Source organism: Marmota monax, unplaced genomic scaffold (assembly GCF_021218885.2).
Source record: "Marmota monax isolate L192 unplaced genomic scaffold, Marmota_monax_Labrador192_F-V1.1 WCK01_AAM20220418_F8-fsc00018, whole genome shotgun sequence".
Taxonomy (NCBI): domain Eukaryota; kingdom Metazoa; phylum Chordata; class Mammalia; order Rodentia; family Sciuridae; genus Marmota; species Marmota monax.
In genome coordinates, this window is record NW_026692201.1 from 8,829,296 (window position 1) to 8,841,959 (window position 12,664).

Sequence of the window (12,664 nt, forward strand, 5' to 3'; positions counted from 1 at the left end):
ATTGAATGGGCAGACTGGTCTTGAAACGCTTTTCCTCCTGGTTCCCTCTTTCAGAAGCAAGGGCTGGTCCTTGTCTGGTTTCCAGGAGGTGGATGGGCAAGGCCAACTTGTGGAGGATTGTCTTCCTGGCTGTGGATCCACAGCTTTGGTGACTTTTGGAATGCTCTGTTTTTTTTTTCTCCTGTGACCTGGTACATGAAATGTGAAATACCCTTTGAATTCATATCCAGGGATATATTTGCTGAGTTTCCAGATTCAGTACTCACTCAATTTCCTTTTTCCCTTTTTTCACTTGTACTCAAGGTATTTTGTTTCACACTGTCAGAGTCCTACTCACGGCAAGTTCTTATGTGTTCGTGAACCATCAGTCTGTGTCGCGCTCTCAAGCCTGTTGCAGTCCTGTGATTGCTGTCTCAGGACCAGCACCTGGCAGCCTGATACCCTTCCAGTCCCTGACTGCAGCCTCTGTTCACTCCTCCTTTTTCGCTGCTACTTCCAGATGAATCTTAAAACTCCTCTTCTACCACATCCCAGTGGCTTGCTGTTAAACATGTGAGCCAATTAAAAGGGTTAGCTTGATTTCAAGGTCCTATCTGGAATCAGGATTTTCTCTCAACATGCTCATAACTCTTTCAGTACACACTCAATTTCTGTGATCCCCAGGGGGTTTGAATCCCTAAGAAATTGGAGTTAATTAAATCTGTCTTCCAAGCTCCTGTCCAGGATGTGGCATTCTTGTGACCCCATCTCTGCCTCCAGCCACCTCCTGTGCTCACCCTCTCTTCACCTGGGCTTCACTTACAGGATGGCTGTCTCTTTGGAGCTGTGTGGGAGCTCTGGGCTGGGTGTGTGTGGACTCAGCAGATTCTCACCTCTGTTCTTGCTTGTGTAGTTGTCCTAGGACTGTTGTCTGTGTAATTATGCCATCTCCTTAGAATGTTAAGGGAATCTGAAGGGACGTTGTTCATTTTCTGCAAGTCTCACCAAACATCACCTCTCCACTTATCCAGTTTCTGTGTAGATTACTCAAGTGGCACCTTTATTGTGTCCCAGAGACACTGAGGATAGAAAGAAGTCTAAGGTATATCTGGGAAAGTCCCTGGAGTGAAGTATCTCTTTCTCCACTCCCTGGCTAGGTACAACCTCTTTTTCCATAAAACCTTTCCTACATTTCCCACCCAGCCATCCTACATAGCTTGATAGAAACAAAAATAATGTTAATCCATTTTTTCCCATTGGGAATAGGAAAGTGAATGAATTTGAAATGACTTGCTTTATCTTTGAAGCTCCTTCATATATTCTCCCCACCCCCATCTCTCAGAGCTTAACTCAGTGTCTTGCTGCATAAGTCCTTAATAAATGCAAATGTAAGACAATCTCCTCTGCCATATCATGAGTTCATCTTCTTGGTGCTTTTTGAGAATTCAAAAGACAGACTGGTTTTGATTAAACTCTGTGTCATTCAAAAGACAGCTGGCCATAGTATTACTTTTAAACATATTTGCTTCTGAAAAATTTAAAATTGCCTTAGAGCAGTGGGTCATCTTTAGTTTTTACTTTTATTTTTCTTCTTCTCTTGGATTTATTCAGTAACTCACCAGTTTTTGTTATTTATTTCTTCAAAATATTCATCTTCACCTCTTCTTCTTTATTCCCATGATCTGCCTCATGGGAAGCATTTACTGACTCTGATAATCCCATTCATTCCTCCCCTTTTGCCAATGATTACCTCCGCAAGACAAGTTCAGATCTTTCAAAATAAACCAGGTACTTTGAAACACTCAGTGTCTTCCTAACTTCCAAATTCTAAATTCTCTTTCCCAGGACCTCACTTCTTCAGCCCTCTCTTGCTCTCTTCTCCCTGATACACACAGGTATCAGCTGGCCTCATCTCTTCTGTATTCCATCTATGTTTCCCACTGTGCAGTGGGGTCACTGATGTATATTTTCATCAGACCCTGATTGAGTGCTCTCAGATAGAGGTGGTGTGGCCTTTTTTCAGACCCAAGGATACCCATATACTAGCAGCTTAGCTCCCTGGTGGAAAACTGACTATGTAACTCACTTTCAGGACTTTGGGGAGAATATCATTTTCGACTTCCTGGTCTCAAGACTGACATGAACTAGGATGAGCGAAGCATCATTTATCCAGCCTGCAGAAGACAGTGTGGACCCTTTTCTGAAGCCTGTTCTTGGAACCAGACCAGCTGAGGAAGGATGGGGCTCTAGATCACATACTCTGGGGCTCACCATTAGGGATGTTCATTTGGAATTTCACATTTCAAGCAATGTTGAGGGATTTTACAAAAACGGTTTTGGTGAATCTTGTAGTCACTTTAACGATATTATTGAGGGACCTGTTCACTACATTATTGAACATTTTCTTTATGAGAATCCATGAGATTTTTTTTTCCTCTCTGGTCTCAGACTTGGATTAATTGAATTTGGAGTAAAATGTGATTCTTATAGCTAACCATGTGTCCCTCTTTGTGTTGGCTGCTCCATAGTCCAACTAATTTTGTGGACTACTTTAAACTAAGTATTCCCAACATAAGGAATATGTGTGGCTGCAGTCCAGGCTTCATCCTAACATTTTCCAGATTTCCTCTGATCTCATCTATCTTGCCTTTTGTTTTATTATATGTGTTTTTGTAATCTACCTTGTTAGAATAAGATGGGGTATAAATTCACATATAAGCACATCTAACTAAAGTTGTAGCTAGGTAATTTATTATTTGTTTATTTTATTTTAGTGGTACTAGGGATTGAAACCAGGGCCTTGCATATGCTAGGCAATTGCTCTATGGATGAGCTACCTCTTCATTTCTTTTTATTTTGATACAGTGTCTCAATAAGTTGCCTCTTGTGAGCCAGCCATGGGCTCTGTGTGTGAGCTATGCACATTCGAGCACATATGGGAACTGAACTGACCTTGTTGCTGTGACTGGGCTGTGTGAACTATGTGTCCTTTTTGCTTGTTCTGCCTGTGTTCCCACACAGCACCTGAGATGGGTGTGGCTTTCTAAGCTGTCAGTCATTTTGCTGACAAGCAACCCCCTGAAACCCAATCCTTTGCCTTATTTGGGTTGAACTTTCTCAAATGCCTTTCTCCCCTAATAAATTGGGTTTCAGGCATGTTCTCTGTCTTTTGCCTACTTCTCTTGACTCCCTTGTGGGAGCTGGGGCCGAGGAGCCATCACTGAACCCCCAGAAAGGTATTTTCTCTCTCTTTCTCTGGTTATTTAGTAGCCAGCCCACCTGGAGTGACCCTGACTGATTCAGTGAACTGGAGATCCTACTGCCTCAACCTCCTCAGTAGCCTGCATTATAGGAGTGCATTACCATGCTCAGCAACCATAATTATTTAGATAAAAACATAACTCACAATTATTTCTAGATTCTATAGTTTGAGGAAATGTATTAAAGGAAGCTTTAAAATACTCTATTTCTATAAGTTAGAATCCTTTATACCTAGTAGTTGAAACACTAGCATAAGATGCGAGGAAAGTAAATTTTAAGGAAAATTTTAATGTTAATTTTAAGGAAAAGCAAATACAAAAATGGTTAATAGACTAAATAGACTGACAAGTTAGGAAACACCAAGGATATTCTAATACACATTCACTCTTTTATGGGACATTGGGTAAAATGTCCTGAAATCAGGACCTACGTGAGGTAATACTGCAATCAGCTTCTTTGTACCACTGAATTGCAATCACAAAGCACTACATGGTATCCTAGTGACTAGAAGCAATTTATGATTTTAAAAATTGTTTACATTTTTTTTTCATTTTCCTATTTTGTTCAAAGGGAATATTTATGATTCAAAACAAATCCTTCTCTAACCCAAAGTCATTTCAGAGGAAAATTGTAAAATTGATTGGGCACAGATATAAATAAAGAAAACAGAAAATTAGCAAAAGTTCCTGATTTCTCCCCTTAGAAAAAAGATGTTACAGGGCTTTAAGCATGCCAGAAACAGTAGAAATTACACACTGCCCCCTCACCAACCCAACATGGTGCCAATAGAAACTGCTAGACAAACTAGTAAAATGTGGGAATTTATTGGCAAAAAGATACCTGAGAAGTGGGCACAGAGCTGGCTGGTGAGACAAGATGACTTCCATCCAAGGAAGGCTCTGCTTCTAATCTGACTACTCTATACCGCCTCTGGTGGCAGAAAGTGAATTTAGCAGGGACCATCAGGATCCATCAGAAGGTATAAAAACCTCCCAAGTCGTGTTGTAATTACCAGAGACTTGTTAAAATGTGACATTATGGTCAGAACTGTTGGGAAACACACTCTGAGAAAATATATATCTATTCACATATTCACAGTATTTATCAGGCATTTGGTAGATGCACGGCTTTGAGATATGGATATTGAATCTGTTCATCAATGTGTAATATTTTCCTGCTATTGCTGCTGGTGTGCGTGTGTGTGTGTGTGTGTGTGTGTGTGAGAGAGAGAGAGAGAGAGAGAGAGAGAGAGATACACAGGTGAAAAATGAAATTGTGTTTTGATTCTAAACATTTCTAGGAATATAAGATCTGTTTAGATTTTCGTGTGGATTTTAATTGCCTATTTTTAAATTTCACAGTGTGTGGACAATATACGATGTAATGGTTTAATGACTATAGTATTTGAAGAAAATTCCAAAGTTACTGTGCCACATATGATTAAGTAAGTGCAATAATCTTTTCTCTCATGTTTTAATCAAGATCAAATTGGCAGAGAATGTAAAACCTTGAATAAAATAGTCATTTCAATAGAATTCTGCTTCTTATCGAGAATGTTTGCTGACAGTCATGTGATAATTCATGTTATGCAGTTATAAATAGCAAGGTTATCAAAATGGTTTTTCATATTCATGGTTTATTGACTTATAGGAAAGAAAAATTGTTTTTCATACTGTTACATACTCCATCACTCAGGACAAAATGCTATCAAGATGTTCAAGTTTAATATAAAATATCAAAATAGTGACAGCCAGATATATCTAAGGTCAGAGGGTGGACCAAGGTGTGGCTGACTTACATGGCATCCTCCAAGTGGGCATGAATCATATTATGCAGATTTGGCCGTGGAGATACATTTAGACTTTGAACACACCTAGCATGAATCAACTGGCTTGGCCATGGTACCTTCTGTCCCCTGCCTTTATCTGTTTTGGACCAGAAGCTATTGACGTTAGGGCTGTTATCCTTCTGTAAGTGTCTCAGCAAAGCAAGTCTTATATCTTAGAGGGATCCCGAAGAACACTGTAGTTTACACTGAGAAGTTACATCAATATGTGCTAGAACTCTCTGTATTACATTTCTTCTCCATATACTATTTTGTTTTCAAATTCAGAAATTGTTTTGGGAGTGTTTTGAAAAGGACCAAATTGTTCCTTACTTTCATTTTTTTTTTATTAATTGCTTTCCCAGTTCCAAGAGTAAAGTGCATTTTTAAAAAGCAATTTGGTTATATTTTGCAAAACAAAAGGCTTTTTGAAACCAAGAACATGTTTGACTTTCTTGCTTTCTTGTGTGGATATTTTGAGGTCTGACTTGTTTATTCTAAGACAGTAAATAACATTAACTTTGGAAGGATAACTTTCCTCTTCTGACAGATATTAACTACAGTTAGCATGATCCTTGTGGTACAAGTTTGAGAACTTGTTGCATCAGATGAAGGCAGAGTACATAATAGTAGTACAAAAATAGCTATAGAAAAAATATCATTCAATTAAGGAATGATATAATTCAAAATTATTAGTCAAATCTTAAAATATTTTGGGAAGGGCCATTTTAAAACTCTAATGCAAAAGTTACTTTTGCATACAATTTTATAAGTTTTTAATTCAGTATTTTTTTAAACACCAGATTATTTAAAAATGTATGATGCTAAGATTAAGAACAGGGCTGGGGTTGTGGTTCAGTGGTAGAGTGCTTGCCTAGCATGTGCGAGGCCCTGGGTTTGATCCTCAGCACCACATAAAAATAAATAAACAAAATAAAGGTATTGTGTCCAACTACAACTAAAAAATAAATATATTTTTTAAAAAGATTAAGAACAAATATGGAGTGTGAAGACAGAAGGTCCAAATCATGATTTAAATTTTGGATTTATATCATTGGGTTTAGATTTTATTTTCATTTTGTTTTAACCACAGGATTCCAATTTTAATTTTTCACAAAATGATACATATGATTTTTGTTCTTTATGAAAAGTATTGGTTGAAAGTTAGACAGCCATGAAAGTCCAATTGCTTTTGAGACAGATGTGTGAGTCAGCCAGCATAGCGTAATTATAACCCCCTACCCCGAGGGCAGTTGAACATCCATTATACATGCACTGTGTTGACCTAAAAAAGGTGTGGTGGCACGCACATGTAATCCCAGCTACTCTGAGTGGGAGGCTGAGGCAGGAGGATCACAAGTTTGAGACCAGCCTGGGCAACTTAAAAAAAAAAATAACAAAAAAGGGCTGGGGATATAACTCAGTAGTAGAGGGCTTGCCTGGCATGCAGGAGGCCCAGCCTGCAAAACAATAGAACAATGATGATGGTGATAATGATGATGGTGATGATGATGATGATGATGATGATGGAGGAGGAGAGGTGGAAGAAGAAGAATCCTTTAGTTTTGTGCCTGACCAGTTGTGGCTTTTGTGCCCACAGCAGCAGTTTTACCAACATCCATGTCCATTTGCACCACCACTTTCATACAGACCAAGATTTGCTGCCTTAGAGTATATGATACTTAAACGAGTAGGAACTGCTCTCCTGCTAAGACGAGATCCTGTCTCTTGGGCTATAAGGATTTTCATTTTTTAAAATATTTTTATTTTAGTTATTTATTTTTATGTGGTGCTAAGGATTGAACCCAGGGCCTCGCACATGCTAGGCGAGCACTCTACCACTGAGCCCCCTCCCCGCCCTGCCCATAAGGATTTTCTATTAAAGCTAAGAAATCTACACGACACTAGGTGTATTCCTCAAGCAGAGTTAAGTTTCATATATTTACTCTTTCTAGTTCTCCCAGCTTCTTTGAGCCTGCTTGTCACTCAATCAGAGGAAAGAGTGTGATTTTGCCATCTCCATTCCACCTTAAATTCTGTTATTTCTGCTACCCTGTACATCTGTCTTCCTGGCTACAAGCCATGAAAACAAAACAAACAAACAAACAAAAAATGTGTTTCAGAGTTAAAAGAAAAATTATCCTGTTGGAACCATGTCTTGTTATTGACAAGGCAGCACTTTCTAAGCACTTACTTCCTTTTAAAACTTACCAATTGTAATAAGTGATTTGGTTTTGATCTCTTACAATTGCTTTTTATGTTTACCAAAATGGAGTTGCTGTGATCCTAGGAGACTTAAGTAATGCATTCTATCTTTCTTGATTGTCCTTTGGGAAATAAAGTAAATTCCAGTTCAGTATAATAAAAGAAAATTAAGTAATTTCATAATATTTAATTTCTTTTCCTTAATATGAAAACAGTCACAATTTTGAAGGACAATGGCATAATTAGTTTAATTTAATTTTATGCTTCTGGAAACATGTTTTTTTTTCCTCCTAGTGTTTTGAATAAACTAATTATAGTCAAAAGATGCAAAGCTCAAAACTATGATTAGAATGCAAAACCACTTATTAGGTGAAAATATCCCTTTAAATGATGTCTAGCTAAGGCTCTTTTCAAAAAATAATATTTGACCTCAACTCTCTTAGAAAATTGAGGTTTTAGGTGGAAAACAATTGGAGAAAAATTGCTTATTTTCATTAAACCATCTTTGGAATCGATTGATGAATTCAAAAACATCACTCAGGTCTTTTTACAAATAAGAACATTAAGAACCAGAAAAATAAACTTGATTGAGGGTTACATAGTGAGTGGCAGAAAGAGCCACACTATTTTCAACAATCTTAAAAAAAATGCACTTGTATATTTCTAAGATCAATAATATGACTAATGCTAACAGGCTACCCTTAGTCAGTTCCTCAGCAGGAGTCAGCTGGTCATTTAAAATGCCCTTTCAGGCCTTCAGAAGAAGTATTCCCACCTGCACTGAGCATACTTTGGACTGGGAAGTTTCCAGGAGCAAGCTAAGAAAGCTATTGATTCCTCTCTAGTCAAAGGAAATAAATATATAATTTAACATCCCTCGAAGTGCCAAAAGGGCTAATTAAAAGTGCTCACAACAAGCCAACTGATTCTTAGCAGGCAGTTGGCTCACTGAAAGTCACTGGTGCCATATCATATCCTTTTAATTAAATGGTGAAATCCAGGACTTTGCTGATTGCTTGTTACATGCAGCAATGAAGGGGAACAAGGGACCTCAGAAGTGGAAGTGAAGGCTACTGGCAGTCTTCATGGTCCACTAGAGAGGCTGCCAGAGCAGTGCCCTAGGGTGAGGAATGGGGGACCCCCAGGTGAGAGATTCCACAGAATGATAGAAGCAGGGTATTTCGTGGTGGCAGTGGTAGGTATTGTTTAGGGGAATCTGTCTCAGAAGCTATTTTTTTAAATGAGAACATTTTTAATATTGCAGAATATTGAAAACATTATGAAAATGTAACATTTTCACTTACAATTTATGATTTAAATTGCATTCTGAAATTTTAAATACATTTATAAGCCAGGAAGAATGAAATGAATGAATTAGGCTTTCAATTCAAGGAGTTAGGAAAAAGAATGAGACTAACCTAGGAAGAAAGTATAGGAAAGAAACAATTAAGGACAGTAATCAGTTAATACAAAGAACCAAGGGAGAGTTGATAAATTAAAGAGCCAATTACAGAGGCCAAATGCCAAATCATATAGCAGTAATATCTATGTCTTTTCCTCCTCAGTGTGTTTTTGGGGTGTCAACTGCTATTTTTTAAGCATGCTTCTGATATTTTTAAGCAAAATTCTCTTTTTAGGGCATAAGAGATGCTTTTCCCCTCCTTAAAGAGGGCTTTTCATTTTCCTAATAAAATATGGTTCAACTAGAAAGAGAAGGAAGCCACATAGTGAAATGAGTTATTATTACATCCTCCACAATTAATTCTAGCCTTCTTCAATTATAATGCCATAAAAATATTCCTAAATATACCTGATATTTTTGTAGCCTGCTTTTATGCCTATGTGTCATATCTGCATGTACGATTGTCCATCTTCTTTTGAATGCAGTGGGAAGCCCACACAGGAGTGAGTTTATAAATGCTGGAGGACTCAGTGGCCGAGAAGGGAGCCTTATCCTGGTTTGGTTAACATGTCCCTTTTTTGCACGTAGGTCTGATGCCCGTCTTCATAAAGATGATACAGACATTTGCTTCAGTAAAACCCTTAACTCCTGCAAAGTGCCCCAGATCCGTTATGCCAGCGTGGAGCGTCTCCTGGAGCGGCTGACTGATTTGCGGTTTCTGAGCATCGATTTCCTCAACACCTTCCTGCATACATATCGCATTTTCACCACGGCCACTGTGGTGCTGGCGAAGCTCTCTGACATATACAAGAGGCCCTTCACCTCCATCCCTGTCAGGTACACCGGGTTTGTCCTTTCAGTTCCTGTGTCACTGTCCACATGAACGGCCCAGGTCCTCAGAGTAGCTCCTAGGGCACTCACTGGCTTGCTTTTGATCTCACTATGTCCCTTGCCCCATTGGAAGGTGGTAAGTAAAGGTCACACATAGGGGAAGAAGTTGAGAACCCCGAAGTTTCCAAGTAGCTTTTGCTTGCTTTTTAAAAAATATTTTTATTAGTTATCAATGGACCTTTATTTATATGTGGTGCTGAGAGTCGAACCCAGTGCCTCACACAGGCCAAGCAAGTGCTCTACCACTGAGCCACGACCCCAGCCCCTTTTGCTTGCTTTTAACTATTTGGAAGCAGTCTATTACATTAGACTATTCTATTTTTTTTGATGATGTACTATTCATACTTTAATATACATAAGAATCAGCTGGAGGGACTGTCTTATTAAATTACAGGTGATTCAGTGGGTCTAGAGTAGAGCCTGAGTTCTGATAAGTGCCCCAGACACTAGCTGCTGGTCTTTGCAACCTCCGTTTAGTAGTAAGGGTTAGATGATGACTAAAAGGTGTCTGTGTTCCTTTGGCAGGTGCATGACACACATGTGACATTTAGATTAAGGAAAATGCAATAGTAGAAGTGTGATGGTATCATAGTCTTTAAATGTAGGGAGCATGTTCTTGGATGACAGTTGGGACATCATCATCACTAGGCTGCAATCTGTTAATGGTGTTTCTTGTTATTTTCAGGTCACTGGAATTGTTTTTTGCTACCAGTCAGAACAACAGAGGTGAACATTTGGTGGATGGAAAATCCCCACGTTTGTGTCGCAAATTCTCTTCCCCACCACCACTGGCAGTGTCCAGAACATCCTCCCCAGTGAGGGCCAGAAAGCTGTCCTTGACTTCTCCCTTGAACTCAAGGATAGGAGCCTTGGACCTGACCACCTCCTCGACATCCAGCAGTCCTACCACCACCCATAGCCCCACAGCATCCCCACCGCCGCACACTGGTAAAGTACCATTGGATCTTAGCAGAGGCCTCTCTTCTCCAGAGCAAAGCCCGGGATCCATAGAAGAGAATGTAGATAACCCCCGCGTGGATCTGTGTAACAAGCTAAAACGAAGTATTCAAAAAGGTATTATGCAGCACATTGACTTGATCACACCCACTTTTGCTGCCACCTGCTTCCACACCATTCCTTCTGGAACCTTCCCTCCCTTTCTTCACAGCATTTCTACTTCCGTATAGAAAGTAGAATGGATACAATGGCTAGTTAGAAGAGAACATTCCTGTAGCTTCCTCTAGCCCTTGTGGAACCAGGAGCAGAGTTAGTTCTCCTCATTCCCTACAGTCAAAAGGCTCGCTGTAGGCAGTTGTCAAGGGAGAAATAGTACATGTGGGTGATATTAGTGGAGAGTTCTTGGACTTTGGTGTGAGGCTGGCTGGCTAAAGAGCCTACCAGGCTACTTTGTGGAGAGGCAGGATGTGGACACCCCCATCCGTGACCTTGGCCCTCCGCTCCTCCTCCACCTCCATTTCTGCCCTAAGCACCTGTATTGCTCCCAGCCTTTCCCTGTTGAGCATGACCTAGACAGGAAGCACAAAGATGGCTTCAGTTTAGTCAAGAGGGCAATGATCCATACCATAGTATAGGTATTGGGAGAAAAATCAAAGTGAAGATAGTCTCATTTATCCTTGACATGGCCAAATGGTTTTTTAAAATCTGGATTAGAGCATATATGATTTTAAATTCTCTAACGGCAATCCATTGCTCTTAGAGGAACGTTCTTCCTCCACGGCTTTCAGATCTTATGAGACTTCAGTGCTCTCTCCCTCTCCAATCCCTGCTCTTGCCAGTGCCCCTCATCTGGTGGGCTTCAGTCACTTGATTTCCCTTCTGTGTCTTGGGAACATCTTGCCATTCTGGCCCAGGCCTCTGCCTGGGCAGCCTTACCCAATTGAGCTCTATGAACTCTGCAACCTTGTCTATCTTGTTCACTCCTGCTTCCTCAGTGCCTCGGCCACTGCCTGGCAGGAAGTAGATATTTGTTAGATGAGGGAATGAAGTAAAACACTCTGGGAACTAACTCAGGGTGCCTGGTATGTCACCATATCGTCCTCACCTTGGTACAAGTAGGGGTTGTAGGTGGCGATCCTTACAGCTTTTAAAATTCAGTGTTTCTGTGATGCATATCAACATTGTTTCACAGCCAAAGTAACAAAGAACATTTTTTTTCTGTCTGATATCTGATTTATTTGTTGATAACATAAAAATTAGACAACAGATCAGACAAAGTGTTCAGATTTCAAGGAGGATCACCAGATGGGCCCTTGCTTTTCTACCTGCTGGAAGCATCTATGTGCTTTCTCACTTGGATCATTTGAATAAGCTTTCCCGAGTGAAGTATCTGATGGAATTTTAACTGGAGTGGTTGTCATCATCAACAGTAACACCCTTTTTAACAAGAAATTCTTTAAATTGACAAGTTAGCAACTATGGAGGAGGAAAGGGGGAAGATAATTAAAAAGTCATTAGAACAACAAGCGTCAGCAAAATCACCATGGATTCTTCTAGAAATAATGAGGCCACGGCAAGCTGATGAGAGCGTCAGCTGCCTCATCCAGCACCAGGGCTTGGGCAACACTCTGGAGGGATGGCTTATTTCCACCTTCCCCGGGGCCATGTGGCCTGGGAAGTGTGGGGGTTTCCCAACGTGTGGAAAGTTCTTTCTCCTCCTTTATGGGATTGCAATAAAGAGAAGGAGAAATCTCAAGGTAAACGTGGATCCTCATGTTCTTTTGAGTTAGGGGAGCTTTAGGGACAAGCAGATTGGTGTCAGATGTTAGTAACTCTGAGGGTGTGGTGAGATAGCTCCTGGGTCTGGGATGAGATCTGTTGTTCCACATGTGGCAAAGTCGTTAAGAGTCTCTGTGCCAAGTACTGTGTGTGCTAGAGTTCATAAAGGTAGTGTGTGGTAAATAGGATGGCACCCGACCCCTCCTACTCTGCTTATGCGGATATTATAGACACAACTATAAGAGTAGATGATGCAAGGGGTGTAGACAGAGTGCTCTGGAAGTGGAAAAGCAGGGAGAACATATTTGGCTGAGCAGAATTGGGATGTGTCTTTGACATGAGCCAAAAAAAAATAGACATGGATG

General features: G+C 40.1%; 1 protein-coding gene across 3 annotated transcripts in view; it reads left to right on the top strand.

The window, feature by feature from the left end:
* Rasgrf2 (Ras protein specific guanine nucleotide releasing factor 2) overlaps positions 1-12,664 on the top strand; it is a 231,996-nt gene that overhangs the window by 122,914 nt on the left and 96,418 nt on the right. For all 3 annotated transcript variants that reach the window (XM_058574375.1, XM_046427896.2, XM_046427885.2), the window contains exons 13-15: positions 4,602-4,684; positions 9,261-9,509; positions 10,249-10,637. In XM_058574375.1, coding sequence (XP_058430358.1) covers positions 4,602-4,684; positions 9,261-9,509; positions 10,249-10,637 — 721 coding nt within the window. The remainder of the gene's footprint in view (positions 1-4,601; positions 4,685-9,260; positions 9,510-10,248; positions 10,638-12,664) is intronic.